Source organism: Carassius auratus, chromosome 15 (genome assembly GCF_003368295.1).
Source record: "Carassius auratus strain Wakin chromosome 15, ASM336829v1, whole genome shotgun sequence".
NCBI lineage: Eukaryota > Metazoa > Chordata > Actinopteri > Cypriniformes > Cyprinidae > Carassius > Carassius auratus.
Window position 1 is genome coordinate 18,269,572 of NC_039257.1, and position 22,411 is coordinate 18,291,982.

The 22,411-nt window shown below is 40.4% G+C and overlaps 1 protein-coding gene and 1 long non-coding RNA gene across 2 annotated transcripts; both read left to right on the forward strand.

The window, feature by feature from the left end:
* Positions 1–9,944: 9,944 nt before the first annotated feature.
* On the forward strand, positions 9,945–11,064 carry LOC113114603 (uncharacterized). The gene is made up of 2 exons (XM_026281477.1): positions 9,945–10,425; positions 10,685–11,064. The coding sequence occupies exons 1-2, from the start codon at positions 10,095–10,097 to the stop codon at positions 11,062–11,064; spliced, it is 711 nt and encodes a 236-aa protein (XP_026137262.1). The 5' UTR covers positions 9,945–10,094.
* A 437-nt stretch (positions 11,065–11,501) lies between these two features.
* LOC113115301 (uncharacterized) lies at positions 11,502–14,413 on the forward strand. Its single transcript, XR_003293866.1, has 6 exons — positions 11,502–12,150; positions 12,297–12,385; positions 13,415–13,465; positions 13,581–13,873; positions 14,065–14,120; positions 14,215–14,413. It is a non-coding gene; the product is annotated as an uncharacterized LOC113115301 (long non-coding RNA).
* Positions 14,414–22,411: the final 7,998 nt, after the last annotated feature.

The window sequence follows — 22,411 nt, forward strand, 5'->3', positions numbered from 1 at the left end:
CAGAAAGTTATGTATGAAATGCTTCCAGAAGTGATCACTGAGAATCTGACTGTGTCTCCACCTTTTCCGACTGAGAAGATCAGTCTCAGGATAAACTATCTGAGGTAGTGAGGAGTCAGGCCGCCCCATGAGCAATGAGTTTGGAGTTACAGGATCTGGCTCAGCTACATCACCAGATACATAACCCAAAGGTCTTGAATTTCAGATGCCCTCGACCTCTATTAAGACGGTCCTCAAAACCTTTTCAGTGACAATCTGGGCGCCTAGTGTGGTCCGTAGGGCTGTCTTCACAGACCTCACCTCTCTCTCCCACGATCCCCCGAAGTGCGGCGCACTGGGAGGATTGAATCGGAACCTGATCTGTTCTTTAGCCAGCTGATCTCTGAGGGTGGGTTGCATCTGATTGAAAGCCTCTTCCATTTCTCTATTCCCTCCTCTGAAATTTGTTCCCTGATCAGACAGAAGCTCGTAGGGCTTTCCTCTACGTGGGATAAAGCGTCTGAGGAACAGCAAGAATGAATCAGCATCCATATGGTCCAGAAGATCAAGATGGACCGCTCGATTGGTGAGGCACTTATAGAGAATACCCCACCTTTTCTCTGTGCGGCTGCTCAGCTTTATTGTAAAGGGACCAAAACAGTCGACCCCAGTGGAGAAAAAAGGAGGCTTGAATAGCCTAAGGCTGTAAGGTGGAATATCTGACATCCTTGGAATCTCTGGTCGGCCTCTCCACTTCTGGCACTCAGGGCAGTAGCGCTGATGTTTCTTCACTGCTTCTCTCCCCCGTAAAATCCAGAACTTTCGCCGTAGCTCAGCATACACCCTTCCAGGTCCTGGATGATGTAACTGGGTGTCGTAATGCTTAATAAGGAGTTTCACAACTGGATGAGTTGGAGATAAGATCACAGGATGTAAAACATCTTTGGCCAGACTGTCACATCTTCTAAGTCTGCCACCCACTCTGATCAGGTTGGAATCTTTCTCATACTCAGGTGCAAGTCCTGTGAGTCGACCGCTGGTGGGGAGAGGATTTCCTTCCTTGAGTAATGAAAGGTCTTCAGGGAAGTCTTGCACTTGGCAATGCTGCAGAAGAGTCAATTCTGCATCATGGTAGAAGAAGTGAAGAAGTGAAGTGAAGAAGTGAAGTGACATTCAGCCAAGTATGGTGACCCATACTCAGAATTTGTGCTCTGCATTTAACCCATCCGAAATGCACACACACAGAGCAGTGAACACACACACACAGACACACTGTGAGCACACACCCGGAGCAGTGGGCAGCCATTTATGCTGCGGCGCCCGGGGAGCAGTTGGGGGTTCGATGCCTTGCTCAAGGGCACCTAAGTCGTGGTATTGAAGGTGGAGAGAGAGCTGTTCATGCACTATCCCTACCCACAATTCCATCCGGCCCGAGACTAGAACTCACAACCCTTAGATTGGGAGTCCAACCCTCTAACCATTAGGCCACGGCTTCCCCATTTAGGCCACGACTTCCCCATAAAGTCATCTGCATCTGCCGGTTCCCTACTGCTAGCCGCCCCTGGCAGGGACCGCACTGTGGCTTCTAGCAGCTCTTGATAGCTACTAAATTGATGGACATCTGGAATGATGGGTGTTGCAGTCTTGCAAAGTACCCCACAGAATACAGGTTTCTTGAGTTCTTGAGTATCATCAGGGGTTTTACATTCAGGTGCCTTCGGCCAGTTGCACTTGGGTTGTGTCAAGAAAGCTGGACCCTGCCTCCATCGAGTGTCTTGAGCCAATTGTATCAGTGCCAAACCTCGTGTAATGTCATCGGCAGGATTATTAGATGAATCAACATAGCGCCAGGATTTTGGGTCAGACAGCTCTTGTATTTCAGTAACTCGGACTCCCACAAAAACTTTGTACCTGCAAGAATCAGATTGCAGCCATGCAAGGACTGTGGTAGAATCAGTCCAAAACACGAAGTCATGAATGTCTAAAGTCAGCTCTTTCTTTAATACATCACCCAGCTGTGCGCCTGTCAGTGCAGCGCAAAGTTCTAAGCGTGATATGGAGAGCTGCTTTTTTGGAGCGACCCTAGATCTTGCAGCCAAGAAAGCTACCTGAATATTGTTTTGCTCATCCTCAGTACTCATGTATGCTACAGAGCCATAAGCTCTCTCAGAAGCATCACAGAATACATGAACACTGCGATTCTTGATTGCATGCTGGATGCTGGAGCTGTAGCATCTTGGCTGAGAGATCTGGGACAACTGAGGGAGCTCACTCTCCCACTGATGCCAAGCGGCAAGTAAATCAGCAGGGAGGCAGGGATCATACCAGCCACGTTTCTTGTCCCAGAGCAACTGCACAATGATCTTGGCCCTTGTAGTGAAAGGAATCAGATAACCAAGGGGATCATATTGCTTGGCAAGTGTGCGATAGATCTTACGCATGGTGGTTTCACCTTTCTCCTTCTGATATGGTTTGTATGCGAAAGTATCAGATTTGCAATGCCAAATCAGTCCGAGAGTACATTCCTGAGGATTGGCTGTTTCATGACTAAGCCAGATATCACTACTCTTTGATTTCAGCTCAGAAGGAAAGTGGCGAATGACCGTAGGAACATTACTGGCCCATTGTCGCAACTCAAATCCACCCTCCATTAGATGGTGCTGTATTCTGTTTACTAGTTTCTCAGCCTGTGCTTCATCTGGGACACTTTTTAGACAGTTGTCGACATAGAAATTGCATTCAACAGATTGACGCACATCATCTGTTGGCTCAAAGTAGTTCCTGACATGGGACTGAAGGGCAAATATAGCGCAACATGGGCTACAGGTGGTTCCAAAGGGCAAAACTTGCCACTGATAGACTGTTGGAGGCTCAGCATTATTGCCATTATGCCACAGAAATCTGAGGAAAGGCTTGTCTTCATCAAGGAGATGGACTTGATGAAACATACCTCTCACGTCACAGCAGACAGCTACCGGGTGCTCCCTGAAGCGGAGCAGAACTCCTAACAAGCTTGCCCCAAGAGTAGGCCCAGGTAAGAGGTGCTCATTTAGAGACTGGCCTTGGAACTCGAAGGAGCAATTGAATACGATACGGTCCTTACCATTATGATGGACCATATGGTGTGGTATGAACCATAAATGAGGACTCAATGCACACTCCTGAGATGATAGTAAGGTGACGTAGCCTGCCTGCAGCAACTTCTGAATTTCAGTATTGTAAGTAGTGGCCATTTGTGGCTCTTTGTATAGTCGTCTCTCCATACTACATAAGAGAGCCATGACAGCTTCCTTCGGTGCATTTAAGGGGGAAAGTGACTCTTTCCAGAGTAATGGGGTAGCGTATCGATTTACTCCATCCACATTAATTCTGATGGTCTTTTCTTCCAAAATGCGCAGGCCTTCTGCATCTTGTCGTGAGCGAGTAACTGCCTTGTCTGATCGATAAGGCATAATGTCCAGTTTCCATAGCCTTTCAACCTGCTTAGAGAGTTCAGAATTTGGTGTCACACAAGAGACAAAGAGACACTCCTGCGGCTGAAGACGAGGACGAAGGAACCTTGATGGACCCTGCAACGTCCACCCAAGCCTTGTATGTACAGCTGCTGGTCCTCCTTTCATTCCCAATCTCACTGGCTCCACTGGCGTGATCAAATGTGGATAGTCTGATCCAATAAGCACTAATGGTTGGGCTTGGTTGATATCGTTCAAGGGCAGATCTCTAAGATAGCGGTACTTTCGCTGTAAATCTGTGATGGGATAAGTATGTTGGACAAGTCCCAGTTCTTTAGCCATAAAGGCGCCTTGAATAGTGAATGATTTGTCAGGTTGTGAGGCTGGAGCTATTGAGAAAGACACAGAACGTCCACGGATGGTGTGAACCTCATGCCTCACAGTACGAAGTGCTAAGTCTTCAAAGGTACCTTGAAGGCCTAAACGTTGAGCGGCCTCATGCAGCAGAATCGTTCGCTCCGATCCGTCATCCAGTACCGCAAAGGTCTCTAAAGATTTGTCGCCATTCTGAATCACAACCCGACTCAGTTTCAGCAGCACTTGCTTTCCGCTCGTGAGACGGTCAAGATACAATGTATGTGAAGTGGAACTTATGGGGCCTGCACTTCCTTCTGACTCTCTGTTGATGACCTTTCAGATTTTCAGATGGCACTTGCTTCTGTTCTCCCCCATGCAGAACAGTGGTCAGCTTTCGAGGTATGAATCCAGGCTTCTTCTCTTTGCGGAAACTATGCTTATCATGATCAGGGTATGTACCGTACTGGGTTCCCTCTACTTGCACAAGAACCTCATATTCAAGCCAATCAGCCAAATCAAGTAAAGTAGGAATGGGAGTTTGAAGAGGGTTAACAAATCTCTTAAAATTGGCTCTTTGGTCATAAGGTAACTTAGCCAAGAGACGAGATACATGAGAACCACACTTCAACTCAGTCCAGCCTGGGCTACCCAACTGATTCAACATTACGACTAAGGCTCGAACACGAAGAGCAAATCCCTTGAAAGCTTTGACATCACCACCTTTAATGTTTGGCCCATCTATCAAGCTGGTGATCCGCTACAATGCCAGCTGATGTGGTTGCCCATATATGTCGGTAAGAGCTTGCATAGTGTCACTGAAAGGAGAACGGCTGTGACTGTAAGAATCTGCAACAAGTAAAGCATCTTCCAACTTCAAATGATCCATGAGTATCTGAAACTTGAAAGATTCTGAGGCATCGTTGGGCAGAACATTGTCTAAAGCGAGCTTCAGTCTGGCGAACTCTCGTGGATCATCATGAATGAAGTCTGGGATGGTGGGTGTAGGCCCCCGATATTGCACTGGCAATGGGTGCCAAGGACGGTTAAGCTCTTGGTCTAAAAATGGGTATGAACGATTAGAGGAATACAGCTGTTCATTACCACCATATTGATCCGTTCTCCGTTCCCGTTGACGATAAAGACTAGAACGATCAGTTATGCCAGTTCTATGTGAAGGGTGCACCCTGTCCTCAAAGCATGGATCATGAAGATTTCTTATGGGCTGATACTCTAAATGTGAATGACTGAAATCCCGAGGTGGGTAGCATGGAGGATTGGCCTGCAATGACATGGCACACTCTGACTGGTGATAAAGAGAATCAGACTGCCGATGCTGCAAACCATTGACAGTAGCACTTTTGCCAGTAACATTGTTGCGGAGAGTCATTCTCACCATGAGGAGGTTCAATATACTGAGGGGTTGACTGGCCTGAATTTGATTGGCTACCACTCAGCCTGCTTACTCTCTCTCTAAACGATTAGTAAGATCTTCGATAAGATCTTGATAGTTATCATGACGTGTGTGGCGAGTGGGGCGGGGCCGAGAGGCGTGGGAACGAGGAGTGAGGCCAGGTGTAGTGATTGGAGATGAGCTACACCTGAGCCCCACCGCTAGTATCGAGTCCCACGTAGGAGATGGAAGGATATAAAACTGGAGCGACGACCGTGAAGGACGAGAGAGGACCAGGCCTGGGACATTACTTTATGTTTTGGTTTTTATTTAGGCGCACCAGTCGTCCGTGAGGGGCTGGTGCGCCGTTTTGTATTTACTTTTGAATATTAAAATGAGTTTTGATTGTGCGCCGGTTCCCGCCTCCTTCTTCCCGATGAATATGGAGATTTGTTTATTACAGTGGTGCCGAAGCCCGGGAGAAGGAGGGACGCGCTGCTGAAGATCCCTCGCCGCTGTGGTGAATCCGCGGTGCCCTCGAGCTGGCGAGGTGTGTGCCGCCATGGACGCTCGAGGCGGTGGGCTGGAGCGAGTTGCCGGGGACGGGCGAGCTCGCTGCTGGCCGCCCACGATATGGAGGGGCGGCTGCCGTCCGTGAGGGAGCGGAGGAGTCGGCGCCGTTCGCCAGGGGGCCGGAGCCTGCTGCCTCCGCGAAGGAATCCGGAGGGGCAGGGAACAGGGGACTCTTGCCGGCTGCCCAAAACCGGAGGAGCCGTCGCCGTCCATCGGGCGGCGGAGGAGTGTCGCGCCGTCCGCCGAGGGCCGTCCAGTGCCACCGCCAGGCACCGCGGAGGAGATCACCCAGCCGGTGGAGGGCCGAGCAGCAGTGCGTCTGGGAACCGGAATTTTTTTTTTTTTTTTTTCCTCTCTCCCCTCTCTCGTCCCTGTCGCTCCTCCTTCCATCTCCTTTTCTCTCGCCTCGTCTGTCCTACCCCCAGGTTCCCGCAGGTCCCCGTGAGCGGTCTCCCCCGGAGGGAAGGGGGGGGGGGGAGTAGAGCGCAGTCTCGGGAGTACCCCCCGGCCTGCGAGGGGCGATGGGGGTATGTGGCGAGTGGGGCGGGGCCGAGAGGAGTGGGAACGAGGAGTGAGGCCAGGTGTAGTGATTGGAGATGAGCTACACCTGAGCCCCACCGCTAGTATCGAGTCCCACGTAGGAGATGGAAGGATATAAAACTGGAGCGACGACCGTGAAGGACGAGAGAGGACCAGGCCTGGGACATTATTTTAATGTGTGTGCTTTTTATTTATGCGCACCAGTCGGCCGTGAGGGGCTGGTGCGCCGTTTTGTATTTATTTTGGATATTAAAGTGCTTTTTGATTGTGCGCCGGTTCCCGCCTCCTTCTTCCCGATGAATATGGAGATTTGTTTATTACAACGTGAATGCAAGGACTCATCCCTAGGGGGCACCAACGGAACATGTTCAGATTGATTGGGATTCTGATCTTTCTGCTTAGAAACCAACATGCTAGTAGCTACTGGTGTAGAAGAAACTCTATCCTCTGCACTAAGCGAACGCTGTAAAGGTGGTGAAACCTGTGGCTGAGCTAAGACAGGAGAACTAGCGATTACATCTGAAATGCATTGCACATCTTGCCGCAGCTGCTTGCTTTCCTCTCTCATTTCACGAATGCAAGAGAGAACATCAGCATTTGCTACAGCATTAACTTGCTCATCTGCAAATGTAAGTTGTCTCTGAGGATAACTAACCACATAATCCTGAAGATACAATGGTTGTTGAGTTATTCTGCGTGACCTAACCACCTCATCCTCTACCATTTTCTCTCTGGCCTGTACATCATTGCTGAGACGGTTATAACATCCGCCTCGAAGGACCATTAAATGTTTGGAAGGAACTGTATTGCACCGATTACTACTACAGTGTCAACCGTCTCAGAGTGTCGATTACCACATTTGATGTCCAATGGCCACGAGAGAAATGAAGAGGAGGCAGTTGTACTAAATTGTAATAATTAACTCTTTATGATGCTGAATATCAATGATCAAATACACAATGTACATATTTACCATAAAGGTAGATCACAAATAGCAAATAAAATATACATATAAAGAGTGTAGGCCTGCACAAAATAACAAACAAACAATTTAAATTACTTCAACAGATGTGGTTTTCAAGGATACAGATGGAGGCTGATTTCACAAATATGTAGTGGAAACAAGGGGTGCAACAGTCTGTGTTGGTCTTCACAGTTCTTTAAGAGGTTCAAATATCAGGATAGAGATGTGAAGCTGGTGGTTAAGCTGTAGTCTCAGGTCTCCTGATGCACGATGAATATTCAACGATGATGAATGCAAAGTCTAAGATGCTTGTTATTGATTTATCCCGTTGCTGTATATGACTCTAAATGTGGTTCTATAATAAGCAAATAAACAATCAGTAACGGAAAACTGCTTAAATGTGTGATAACAGCACAACAGAAATTGCTGCGTCATAGTAACTTATTATAATGGGCGATCATACTCGCCATCATAAGAGCATATGCTTCACATAATCGAGGAAACACACTCATTTTACATAAATTATAATCCAGTAGTGGTATATCAAGTTAAATGCTAAATAAATAATTATAATATAATGAATACTCAAACGAAACTCACAATCTTCAATGACGCACATTCCAAAATCGTCATGAAGGAAACTTCAACGAGAAGTCTGAGACAATTAAGCATCATCCAATGCTAATCGAGATCACAAATATTCTCCTTGTAGTTCACAAAGTGAAATCGCTACAGAAGGAGATCTTAATTTGCATTATTTGCTGCTTACAGGGAAGACTGCCGGACCTATGCTTTCACTCTGCTATTCGCGCATTAAAGGAACACTCCACCGTTTTTTGAAATAGGGCTTATTCACATTATTTCCTACATTTAGATAGGTGGGCAAATGCATTTTTGTGTCAGTGCATGCATTGTTTTAGTTTGACTGGGTCGGCGTTAGCTTAGCTTAGCACAATGAATGGAATCCTTTGTTGCCAGCTAGCATGGCCTGAGTAAAAGTGATCAAAAAAATTTTGAAAACCCACCTAATTACTTCTTGTGGCCTGCGTATTCACAACAAGTACAAATAGCGATCCAGATTAACACTAGGCGATTTCCTAGGCAGATATTGACTTGGGACTATATTATGGGGAAGCACAGGCGAAGCACTGCTGCTTAGGCGCAGAGATATCACGCATGAAAACATCAACTCTATGTGAATACAAGTATAATATGGGTCGATCTATACATGCGTCATGATTAAAATAATCACTTACTCTATGGACAGCTGTCCATTTGGTCCATTCGGCGTGGTGCGTTTTTTCCAGTTCACTTTGTCACACCGGAAAAAAAAATCGAGTAACGTTACTGCAGAATGGATCAGCGCCGTGAAATCCTCTGTAGATGTGACACAACTTCGGGCACGCTCATCTTGATCTGACATGTTGAGCCTGGTCATCAATGGCAAAAACATGTCCCACTCTCTACAGCACAGACACTCTATTTCCGTCGGCATAGATTGGCATATTCCCCCACATTCACACCACCAGTTCATGTTGGCTCTCATCCTCACGTCCTCAGGCTGTTGAGCGATCGCAATCTCCTCCTCCTGTCATTCTATTTCCAAAGCACACAGCTCGTCTTCTGTAAACTCTGGTTCAAATAGGTATGGTTCTGATTCTTGACTGTCTGAGAAGTCACCCTCTTCGTCTCTCTCAAAATCAGCCATGTTCATCGCCATTCGTGTACTGTAAGGAAAATAGCCAGGCAGCTACTATTCATGCCGGTATGTTGACGGAAGTCGTGGGATTTCATGTGTTGCGTGATATCTCTGCGCCGAAGTAGCAGTGCTTCGTCTAAGCAGCAGTGCTTCGCCTGTGCTTCCCCATAATATAGTCCCAAGTCAATATCTGCCTAGGAAATCGCCTAGTGTTAATCTGGATCGCTATTTGTACTCGTTGTGAATACGCAGGCCACAAGAAGTAATTAGGTGTTTTTGTTTTTTTTTTTTTTTATCACTTTTACTCAGGCCATGCTAGCTTGCAACAAAGGATTCCATTCATTGTGCTAAGCTAAGCTAACGCCGACCCAGTCAAACTAAAACAATGCATGCACTGACACAAAAATGCATTTGCGATCACCAAACATGCCACGCCCTCTCAATTAAATTCAATGACCAACATAACAGCTGTACAGCCCTTATAATAAAGAACACAAACTGAACATGGGCTTTTTTACAGGCATCTTTCACGTCCAGTACTGGGATTAAATGTAATTTTTGATAGATTATGAAAATTAAACAAATGTACTTTTATAACAGCTCGATTGGTCTCATACGTTTCTGTTTTGACATTCGCTGCTCTAATAATGTCACATGTATGTAGGGTCCCATTGGTTGAACTTCCAGTATTTATAAAGCGTCCGAGTCATTTAACTGAATCACTTCAAAGAATCGGTTCAAAAATTATTCAGTCCAGTTCTTTAATAACAAACATATACTACATACTGTTTTACTCTGTAATGCAATAGTTAATTAATATTGCATGCCAAGAATAATTTATTTTAATTAAACGGAGTCTATTTCAAAGGCCCGTAGTGTGTGTGTGTGTATTTGTAAAACAACTATACAATTTAGCCGGATGAATTTAATAAGCTAGCTACTGTGAAAAAAAAAAAAAGACGCTGATTTTTTTTTCCGATTTCCTCAGCTACGTCAGAGCCGCTGTGATGTCACAAAGAAACTTAGAACTTTTAGAATGTTGCGCGAGTATTAAAACCGTACAGAGCTCCTCACTTCACTCATTTAGGTTTCTCAGTTTGTTGCTGCTGAAGTCTGATTGATACACGACAGAAATTTATCATGGGACAGAGTACTTCACGAGTACAACCGTTTACGGAGAGCGAGCAGGTCTACGACCTCCCTCACAGTAAACCCCCAAAATCCAGCCCCGACACGGCAGAGAAGCATCATCCTCATCGGCCTGATGAGAAGACTGTTGATGAAAAGGAGGGAACTGTGATTCCCACCTCTCCTCTGAAAGAGGAGAAGAAGAACAATAAAAAGAAAGTGGGCCACTTCTTTAAATGGTTCTCTTCCCGTTTGAGGAAAAAAATCACCAAAAGCAAGAGCTCAGGTCAGGATGAGATGAAAGACCAAGGTACTGAGACAGAAACATCCGGGAGAACCGACGGTAAAAAATAATTTTCTGGAGCTCTTTATATTTAGGCGTCACTTAATTATTCACACCTAAATATGAATATCTACGGGAACTTTTCTGTCTCATAATTGTCAGACAGTCTTTTTAGCTTTTCTTCTATAATACATTAGGCCTACTTCGAAATATAAGAGCTAGGATAGTTACACTTTTCATGTTTAATAGCTATGAAATGTATTTATTACTTATTTAGTCACTGCTACCTAACATCTTGTGCTGGTATTCTCCTCTTTAGATCAGAAGCCTCAACAGCCCATCTGCAGATCTGTAGAGGTCACTGATCTCGAGGAACCTCACACCAGTGTTCTTCAAGTCCCTCCTGCTGCTGAGCCTCTGGTGCAGAAAGACCTCCAAACTCAAGACCACGATGCTCCAGTCAGTGTGAGAGCAGGTGAAGTGTCTCCTCTGATGATAGAGTTGGACAGCAATGAAGTGGACACGAGACCTGAAGGTGAGTTTATTGCCACAATCCCAAACATAACACATGCCCTTATCTTTAAACCAGTACCACTAAACATTTTTTTTTTTTTTTTTCATCTTTTAATTAGACAACATTTGCTGCCGATATGCAATTGGCAGCAAGCTGGGTCAAGGTGGATTTGGCGCCGTCTATAATGCGACTCGTTTAGAAGATAGACTTAAGGTTTGATTTTTTTACTTAACATCAACTGCTCTTGGCCTTTACACTCTTAAAAATAAAGATTCTGTATCGGCTTCATGAAGAATGATCGAAATATTATTCACATTAAGAAAAAAATTTTCTTTTCAGAAGTGTTCACTGAAATGTTCTTTGGAGAAGCTTTATTTTTAAGAGTGTAGGATTAAAATTCATGCCTTGGCTATGTTTTTTAAATAATTTATGGCATCCTACACATATTGTTTTTTGTTATGTTCATCAGGTGGCAATGAAATTCGTCAAAAAGACAAAACACACGGAATATATCAGCATTGTGAGTGTGATTTTTCACTAGAATAGACACACTTTCCCAAGACTGAGTTAAATTCCAATTCTACATCATAAAATGTTTCTTTCTTCCAGCCCGATCATCCCAAGCCCCTTCCCAAAGAAGTCGCCCTGACAATTCTGGCCAATAAAGGCCCAGTGATGGATATTATTAGGCTGCTGGACTGGCAGGACCAGCAGAACTTCTACGTCATTGTCGTCCAGCGCTTCTCACACTGCATGGATGTTTTACGCTTTGTGCAACGCAATGGAGGCAGCATCGATGAGAAGTTAGCGAAGCTCATCATGTTTGGGGCAACACTAGCCGCCAGTGCATGTTGTAGACGTGGAGTTTACCATGGGGACATCAAGTTAGAGAACCTGCTGATAAACTTGGAGAACCTCCAAATCAAACTAATTGACTTTGGATGTGGCAGTGTCCTGACAGAATCTGCCTACACAAGATTCAGTGGTGTGTTTTATCTCTAAAAACTCTTGTGAATCAGTTAACTCAATACTTAATGGTAAGAAGACATGCTGTGGTAATGACTAAAACACCAGACAAACTCTTTTTCCTCCAGGAACAGTTATGTACTGTCCTCCCGAGTATATACTGAAGGGGGAGTTCCATGGAAAGCCAGCGACGGTCTGGTCTTTAGGGATCCTCTTGTTCAGAATGCTGTGTGGACACTTTCCAGATAGTTATGACTTCTACAGGACCAACTTGAACACCTGGTCCAAACCTGGCTTGACAGAAGGTGAGTTCTTCTTCACAAGTACAACTCTACAACAGAAACTTTATTGGAGATGGACATATGGATAATGCAGCAGATTTTACTGCTTAGAATTAAAGCAGATGTGCTTTACAGTAATAATCAGACGTCTCTTCCATCTTTCTGCACAGAATGCTGCTATTTGATCTGCTCCCTTCTGCAGCAAAAGCCAGAACGTCGGATTGATCTGGACAGGATTGTTTACCATGACTGGTTTTAGGTACTGAGCCTAAGATGAGCTAAAAACTATTTGATTTGAGATTTGACTAGACTTGTTAGACTTGTTATTTAAAATAATCGTTCTTTATTAGCATCTAATGGTTCCATGAAGAACCTTTCAACATCCACTGCACAAACGGTTACTTAGATTAATTAAATATTTAAATCACAATAAGAATAAAATGGTTCTTTTAAAGTTGGGGTATGTATTTTTTCAAAAATGCTTTAGAAAACTGAGTCGGACAGAGTACCAAAACAAACATGTAGCCAATCAGCAGTAAGGGGCGTGTCTACTCATGATGGGGTCGAAAGAGAAAGCCCTCAGTGCACAGGACAGACATTAGCCAAGCCCAATGATGACAGAAAGATAGAGATGAAACAAAAAAAAAAACATCTGCCGAACAAAAGATGGCTTACGATAAGGCAAGAAGTAGAACCCGTGTAAATATCGGATCACCTTTACATCGCTGAAGAGAACTCAAGAAGCGGGAAGGCCTTCGATCCACATCGAGGTTGCTTTGTTTCTTCTCGATAGGCGAGTAACATTGGTTTTGCTTTATTTCACAGAACTAATATATGTTGTTAAAATAAATAGTATACGCACATTAAAACACACAGTACTACCAAAACACATTTGACCTGTAACACATATTGCTTTCACTTAATGATGACATCATTCCCTCGGCCAGCTGCCACAGCTGATTCCACCATAATCGTTTTCTGGGTTGTGTACATATGTGTGGAGCGGAACTATTAAAATAGGGGCGAGACCCTTTTGGGGTAGGGGCGTGTTTGTTTTGGTGATTTGAAATATCACCATTGGCTACCAGAAATCACTTACCCCACCTTTAAGAACTGATCACTGAAATGTTCTTTGGAGAACCCTGAATGGTTCTTCTATTGCAAATTCACTATATATATATAATATTTATATAACATTTATTTAAATTTATATATTTTTTTGTTTTTTTATTTGTTATGGTATTCCATCCTCTGGTATATTAATTGTTTTTTTGTTTTTTTCCATCAGGTAGCAGTAAAATTTGTCAAAAAGTCAAAACAAGTGGAAAGTATCAGTATTGTGAGTACAAGGGATTTTTCAATAGAAATATTAATTACCCAAGACTGAGTAAAAATCACTATTTATAAAAAAAAAAAAAAAAAAAAAAAAGGCCAAAAATGTTTCTTTCATCCAGTCTAAAGAGCCCAAGGCCCTTCCCCAAAATGTGGACCTATCAATCCAGTGATGGACATTATTAAGATGCTGGACTGGAAGGACCTTCAGGACGTCTACAGTTCGTCAGTCGTCCAGCGTTTATCACACTGCACGGATGCGTTCCACTTTGTGTAACACAAACAGAGGCAGCATTGAGCATCCTCTTGTTCAGAATGCTGTGTGGATATATTCTAGATAGTTTCAGCATCTACAGGACCAACATGAACACCTGGTCCAAACCTGGCTTGACAGAAGCAGAGTTCTTCTCCACAAGTACAATTCTACTACAAAACTTTATAGGATTAACTGGAGATGGCATATGGATAATGCAGCAATTTATCCTGTTTTACTGACCTAAAGAGCTTTCAGCTTGGAATAGAGCGAATGTAGTTTACAGTAATAATCAGACGTCTCTTCCATCTTTCTGCGCAGAATGCTGCCATTTGATCTGCTCCTTTCTGCAGCAAAAGCCAGAACGTCAGCTTGATCTGACAGGATTATTCATCATGACTGGTTTTAGGTACTGAGCCTAAGATGAGCTAAAAACAATTAAAAACAGCATCTGTTCTAATAATGAATTTAACAATAAAGCTAATTTCTGTGTTTTGTTCCAGGTGCAAGACCGATCACTGTCACTCTGAAAGTGTCATCTGTGGAGATGTTTCGTCTTCCAGGAAGAACTGAGTCTTGTGCCTTGGCTTGAGGCAGCAATATTAACGACTGGAGATGTTGCTTGCTGAAGGATGTGAAAATTGATGTACTTTTGTAAATAATAATAAAAAATTACTTCATCTTAAAGGTGAAGAGAGAGCCTTCAAACAGACACAATCTATTTATACATTTAGTTAACTGTATTTCAAATAAATGCTGTTCTTTTAAACTTTCTTTTCAACAAATAATCCTGAAAAAAAGGCATCAAGTTTTCCACAAAATAATAAGCAGAAGAACTGTTTACCACTGATAAAAATAATTGTTTCTTAAGTAATTATATTATAGTAAGAATATTCAAATGATTTCATTAATTGGTTATAATTGTATTCTTCTTCTTTATAATCATGATTTGTTATTAATTGCACATTATACAGCTAATTTAAGAATAAAAGAATGAAAAATTAGTAAAAAAAAATTTTTTTACTACTATTCAAAGGTTTTATGCAGTAAGGTTTTTTAAACATTTCTAATATTACAAACTGTATAATAAAATATGTAAAATTAATAAGTACACACAGCTTCTTAAGCAACAAATCAGAATATTTTAATGATCTCTGAAGGATCATGTGACACTGAAGACTGAAGTAATGACACTAAAACGCTTTACATTAATAAATGTCTTCTTAAAATATATTAAAACTAAACAGTTATTTTTAAATTGTATAGATATTTCACAATACTTTGATCAAATAAATGCAGCCTTTGTGGGCATAAGAGACTTCGTTTGAGAAATTGATAACACTTTATAATAACTGCATGCTATTAATCATTAGTTAAGCATTAGGAAACAGTTAATTCATAATTTATAAAGCATTAAAAGACATTTATAAGCAGTTTATAAATACAGATTTAAATGCTTTATACCTGATTTAAAAGCATATGTATAATGTATTTAATAATTGTTTTTTCATTATTAATGATCAACTTATCATTTCTAAATTAAGTATAGCATTATTTACACACCAGTTATTAAGGAGTTGTCAGTGGTTCATAAGATCACTTAGAAATTGTAAGTAAATGATTAATAAACTATTTAAATGTGCATTCATACATCTTTGTATTCAGAAATATAGTAATAGTTACTTATAGTGTTAATAAATGGTTTATTAACATGTATTTCTACTGTAATTCAGGGTTAATTCAGGTGGTTATAAAACATGTAGTTGTTAGTTAACTATTTTTGTGAGGTCATCTAAAGTGAGGACTATTTATGCCTTGTAAAGCTTTTACAAATGAGATTTAAAGGCTGTTAATATTTCTATGTTCTGTATCACTGTGTGGTGTTTGTTTCCGTTTTTTGTTTAGAAGATAACTGAGCCTTTAAATATCCTTTATACATGCTAACTAGACTCACTTTAGATGAGCTCACATAAATAGTTAACTGACCACTACTAAATGCTTTATAACTACCTGAATTTACTACATTTCTTGTGATCTTATGAATCACTGGCAACTCCTAAATAACTGGTAGGTAAATAATGCTATACTTCATTGAGAAATGATAAATTACGGAGTATGAAAATAAAATTATTAAGCACATTATAGATATGGTTTTAAATCAAGAATAAAGCATTTATATCTCTATTTATAAACTGCTTATTACTGTCTATTAATGCTTTATAAATTATGAATTATCTGTTTACTAATCCTTAATTAATGATTAATAGTGTGCAGTTATTATAAAGTGTTACCGAGAAATCTTACTGATGCCAATCTTTAAACGGTAAATGATCACTTCTTACTCTGAAGAATGACTGGATCGCAGCAGAAGCCTCACTGCGGATCCTGAGCAAAGAGCTGAAGGCATTTGTTTGGCATCTGAGGTGAGGAAACTGCCTGACATACTCCAGAGAATGACGCTCCTTTATCTTGAATGGAAAGTCCTAGAGCAGACATACTGGATCAGTATATTAACCGTGATCTAATCATGACTTTTATTAATCACTTTTCATCAGTTTTATCTGACGGATTCATTTTCAAAGCAAAGACTCACCACAGGATTGCATTCTCCAACACTTTATCAGTGGTGTAATGTAACGAAGTAAAAATATTTCTAAAGGTAGAAAAGTAAAAGTAAAACTTCTACTTTTACTCCACTACATTTTCTAATTAAAATTTATACTTTTACTCTGATACATTTCCCCTAAGTATGAGAAGGACCTGTATATCATACATGAACACATTAATAATTTAATAAAAGTTCAGTAAAGAAATAAATGACTCGCATTTTAGACATAATATTGCTTATTTTTGTTAACGAAAATAGTTCCAATCAAAGATCACAGCACTGTTTTGCGTCTCTGAGCAATACACAGTGTTTATATACTGAATAGATCAGCTTTTTGAACGATTCACTTGCTGTCACCTGCTGGCAGTTTTAATTTCACATTTAGACTTTTTTTCATGTTTTAAACTATTTCATATATCAGCATTCAATATTTTATGTTAAAAACAAAACATTAGGCCTATTTAAACATCTGGAAGAAGTGCTTATTCTTACCCAAAAATCATTTTCTTTTTTTCCCCCACATTTGTACTTTTACTTTCAATACTAAAGTATGTTTAAGATTAAAAAAAAAAACTTTTCATACTTGAGTACAATAAATATCACATACTCACAGACTTAAGCAATATTCTAATCGGTGACTTCAACTTCTACCAAAGTAATTTTCTGATAAGATATCTGTACTTTTACTTGAGAATGACTTTCGGGTACTTTATACACCACTGCACTTTAAAATGCTGAGCATGTAACTCCATATTCTGTCTCTTACTTGGGCTCTTCTCTAAGGTGCCAGTGATGTCAACAGCACAGCCAAATGTGAGGTCTCTTGACAAGAAGGGAGGATTTATCAAAACTATACATCTACAGAGGACTCAAAGACTTTTTAAACAAATCAGAGTTACATTTTCTTGCCTTTTTTGCCAGTGAAAAGGTGCATTTTTATTTATTTACTACTTTTTTTGGATATAAGAAATGAGTTTCCACAGATTTACACAGGTGTACTTTTTGTCTTGCTGAAGCTGGAACTATATATGTGTGTGTGTGTGTGTGTGTGTGTGTGTGTGTGTGTGTGTGTGTGTGTATTTGTGAATTGATTATGTTTTGCTTGTGTTCAGGGCTTCGAGGAAGGAGCATTGTCTCCTGTAACAAAAAACCTTAGGTGCCAAATAAAATTTTTTAGGTGCCACAGAATACACGCGTTTTATTTATTTTATAAGTTTATTATTATTATTGTTTACATTTTAACATTTCAGTCATACTGTTATGTGTTCTTGACTTTATCAGCGTTTTAATCCAACTTATAGATGACCTGGGAACTAAGGTTTGGTTAAAGTGGGAACTAAATGTCTTTTCCAAATTGAAATACAGTCACAAAGAATTGTTCATTATCTGTACTGATATCATGGACCCTAAGCATCACTTGGCCACGGAGTGTAGTTTGGGCTCCTCCTCAATTCATCCTGTAAATGTTGTCATACACTCTTAAAAATAAAGGTGCTTCACAAAGCCATAGAAGAACTTTTATGTCTAAATGGTTTCATAAAAACCTTTAACATCTGAAGAACTTTTATTTTTCACAAAAGGTTCTTTGTGGCAAAATAATGTTCTTCAGATTTTAAAAAGGTCAGAAAGAGACGGTTCTTTAAAGAACCTTTGACTAAATGATTCTTTGTGGAACCAAAAATGGCTCTGTGAAAAAACTTTATTTTTATATAATGGCACTTAAATATAGCAAAATGCACCTCTTTATGGTTATTTTTCTAGCTGACTGATGAGTTTATGGACACCAAATGGTTATCCTGAGGTAAATGCATATTACAGTACATTGCAATGTTTACAAGCTTTACATGTTTTCCGCAGTTTGAAACTGTTGTACTGTAGGCTTTCTTATAAAATAGCATACCTTTTGAAGGTAATTCATGTTTATTATGTACTATAGTAGTAAAGAGAAAGTTTAAATGGTTACTTGCCACTTGAACTGAGGCACTAACACACTGTGTGCAGAGATGAGGGCTGCATCCAAAAACTGAAAAATGCTGTCTTCGGAGGACGTATTCCAATGTAGGAGGGCATCAAGACACGTCCAAATTCAGTGTTAGCTTCAAGTTTCTGTCTCCTGAGATGCCTTCATCTGGACGGTTTTTAAAGGCAGCACAGATGTATCCGTCGCTGCCTTTGATATCCCACAATCCTGTGCATTCGATTCTGTGACAGTTGAGCTAAAAAATAAAAATGGTGTCTCAAGGTAGAGGTCGGTGGTCAGTTTGTTTGTAAATGTATGTTTTTGATCAACATTTTCCAAACATGATCAAACTTTGATATGCATCGGCTAGGTTTAAAGGTGCTGTAGGGAACTTTTGTAAAAAAATATTTTTTACATATTTGTTAAAACTGTCATTATGTCCTGACAGCAGAATATGAGACAGATAATCTGTGAAAAAAAATCAAGCTCCTCTGGCTCCTCCCAGTGGTCCTATTGCCATTTGCAGAAACTCCATTGCTCCCGGTAAAAAACAACCAATCAGAGCTGCGGTCCGTAACTTTGTTTGTGTTCAAAATGTAGAAAAATTTATATAATAAGCGAGTACACCATGAATCCATTTTCCAAACCGTGTTTTTAGCCTGTCCTGAATCACTAGGGTGCACCTATAATAAGTGTTTATATTCGGACTATTTTAGATTGCTTCGGGGGTACCTTTGTGATTCTTCATAGACATAAACAGAGAGAAGTAGTTCCGGCTACGATGTTCTTCCGCAAGACGCAAGCAGTTCTGTTTATCAACCAATAGAGCCTCAAAAGTTACCTACCGCAGCTTTAAGTGCAGACATAAAAGATGTGAAAAAAGGGGGAAAAAAGGCATTGCATGCAAATTTTAAGCGATAACGTACATACATAGGACGACCTCAGCAAAAACTTAGTCTTAGTTTGGAGCACTGCTTGTGCTACTGTAGATTTCCTTTCAGTGAATGTCACTTAGTTTGTTATTTTGTTATTTAATACAATGTCATTCTTTTTTTGTGTGTGTGTGGCTGTGAGGGGAGTCAGTGTATACTTTACATCAAGATTTGCATGATGTTTGAAATAGTATTTCATTTTCTTTCTAGCTCAAAGACCATGGAGAGAAAAGCACCTGGTATTCAAGTGACTTTACCCATAGGTTTCCGAAGAGCGTTTTTGAAGTAAAGAGTAGGCGGATGAGCCCTTCGCCATCTTGACGGCGCATCACTGCACGTCACTCCCGGATAATTGAAAATGGGCAAAAAGGCGGGAGCTGGTTGTTGAAACCACGCCCACCTAGCTCAACAGCGGAGACAGCAGTGTCAATCCACCTGTCACTCAAGTGGCCGTGCAATTAGCAGAATCTTAAGGCTTAATATAATTTAAATGCATGAGTTATAAAAAACAATTCACCTCCTCACAGCTGTCATGTAGGGCAAAATTAGCTATATAGCCCTATAGATATATATATATTTTTTTTTAAACCATTTTTTACATGTTTTTTTTCTGCTGTAAAGGTGGGCATCTTAACAAGGGGAGTCTATGGGATTGACTCCCTTTTGGAGCCAGACTCTAGCGGCTAGTTGACAAATTACAGTTTAAGTAACTTCCGTATGGGCTTCACGAGAGAGAGCGGGAGGCTGCCGCTTGGCAACAAGTTGCAATGAACTTCCATCATTCACATGTAAGAAGAGGTTGTCTTTCTGTGGCCTGACGGATCGAACCCATTGTATCCCAACAGTGTATAGTACAGTATCATTGTTATTTTAGTATCACTGTGATACTGTTTTAGTTTTAATAGTATTTGTTTTTATTTTTTATTTCTTATTATTTGTTGTTGTTGGTTTTCATTTTTATATCTACCATTTTCCTTTTAACTTCATTTCAGCGTTATGCATTTCAACACATCGAATTAAACATAAATGGAAGGAGAAAGAAGAGATTCAAACTAAACATAAATTAGATAATCTAATCACACCGATTTTTGATTACTTTTATATTACAAACCCAATTCCAAAAAAGTTGGGACACTATACAAATTGTGAGTAAAAAAGTAAAGTAATAATTCACAAATGTCATAAACTTCACAATAGAGTGATTGAGTATAAAAAGAGCCTCTCAGAATGATTGAGTATAAAAAGAGCCTCTCAGAGTGGCAGTGTCTCTCAGAAGTCAAGATGGGCAGTGGATCACCAATTCCCCCAACTCCCAGAAAGGAGCTTCTCAGAGAAAATTTGCAAAGAGTTTGAAGTTATCATCATCTACAGTGCACAATATCATCCAAAGATTCAGAGAATCTGGAACAATCTCTGTATATAAGGGTCAAGGCTGGAAAATCATTCTGGATGCCCGTGATCTTCAGCTCTTAGATGGCACTGCATCACATACAGGAATGCTTCTGTAATTGGAAACACAACATGGGCTCAGGAATACTTCCAGAAAACATTGTCGGTGAACACAATCCACTGTGCCATTCGCCGTTGCCGACTAAAACTCTATAGGTCAAAAAAGAAGCCATATCTGAACATGATCCAGAAGCACAAGCGTTTTCTCTGGACCAAGGCACATTTAAAATGGACTATGGCAAAGTGGAAAACTGTTCTGTGGTCAGACAAATCAAAATTGTAAGTTCTTTTTGGAAAACTGGGACACCATGTCATTCGGACTAAAGAGGACAAGGACAACCCAAGTTGTTATCAGCGCTCAGGTCAGAAGCCTGCATCTGATGGTATGGGGTTGCATGAGTGCGTGTGGCATGGACAGCTCACACATCTGGAAAGGCACCATCAATGCTAAAAGGTATCCAAGTTCTAGAACAACATATGCTCCCATCCAGACGTCGTCTCTTTCAGGGAAAACCTTGCAATTTCCAACATGACAATGCCAGACCACATACTGCATCAATTACAACATCATGGTTGCGTAGAAGAAGGATCTGGGAACTGAAATTGCCAGCCTGCAGTCCAGATCTTCACCCATAGAAAACATTTGGCGCATCATAAAGAGGAAGATGCGACAAAGACCTAAGACAGTTGAGCAAATAGAAGCCTGTAATAGACAAGAATGGGACAGTATTCCTATTCCTAAACTTGAGCAACTTGTCTCCTCAGTCTCCAGATGTTTGCAGACTGTTATAAAAAGAAGAGGGGATGCCACACAGTGGTAAACATGGCCTTGTCCCAACTTTATTGAGATGTGTTGATGCCATGAAATTTAAAATCAACTTATTTTCCCCTTAAAATTATACATTTTCTCAGTTTAAACATTTGATATGTTATCTGTGTTGAATTCTGAATAAAATATTGCAATTTGTCAATCAGAATAATTTCATTCTGTATTTACAATTTGTACAGTGTCCCAACTTTTTTGCAATCGTGTTTGTACACTTGACCCAACTAAATTTTTCATATTTAAATATTCTGATATGTTGGTGAATTTAACGAAAACAGGACCGAAAAGAAGATGTACTCAAGTAAATATGCTAGTTAAAAGAGGTTCAATTGACAACTTTTTTTTGACACTTTTTGCATGTTTACACAGTTTGATTGGAATTAAAAGCATAAAATAATATAATATTCTGTTCACAATTAATATTTATTTGTAAATTGTAATTGATCTCATCTTTAATTTCAAGCATGCTCTTTTTGGTAAATAATTACTTTAACTTCACACAAACTTTATTAGGACAAAATTAATATTTGAGATGGAAATTACTACATGGAAAATGATGGGATGAAAAAAAAACTTACATTTCTTCTCTCTGTATGTGCCAATACTTCTCTCTGTATGTATTAATGATATGTTAATAATAATAACGGTTTTGTTACAATAAAATAAGTCCAAGTAGCTAAAATAAATGATGAATGCATAGTAAACTGTTAAAAATATAAGCTTTAAACTGGCCTTAGCGTAGAGGGGGAAAATGAAATCTGGTAGCTTTAATTAATCGATTCCAAATTGAAGAAACACCTTTATAAAACAATGTCAGACAATGTTCTCACCTGTATTCTAACATTTTACCCCGTCTCGTTGCTTGAGAGAGCACTCTCAGATTTTCGGATAATTTGCGACTGCAGTGTCGTTGAAAGGATTTTGA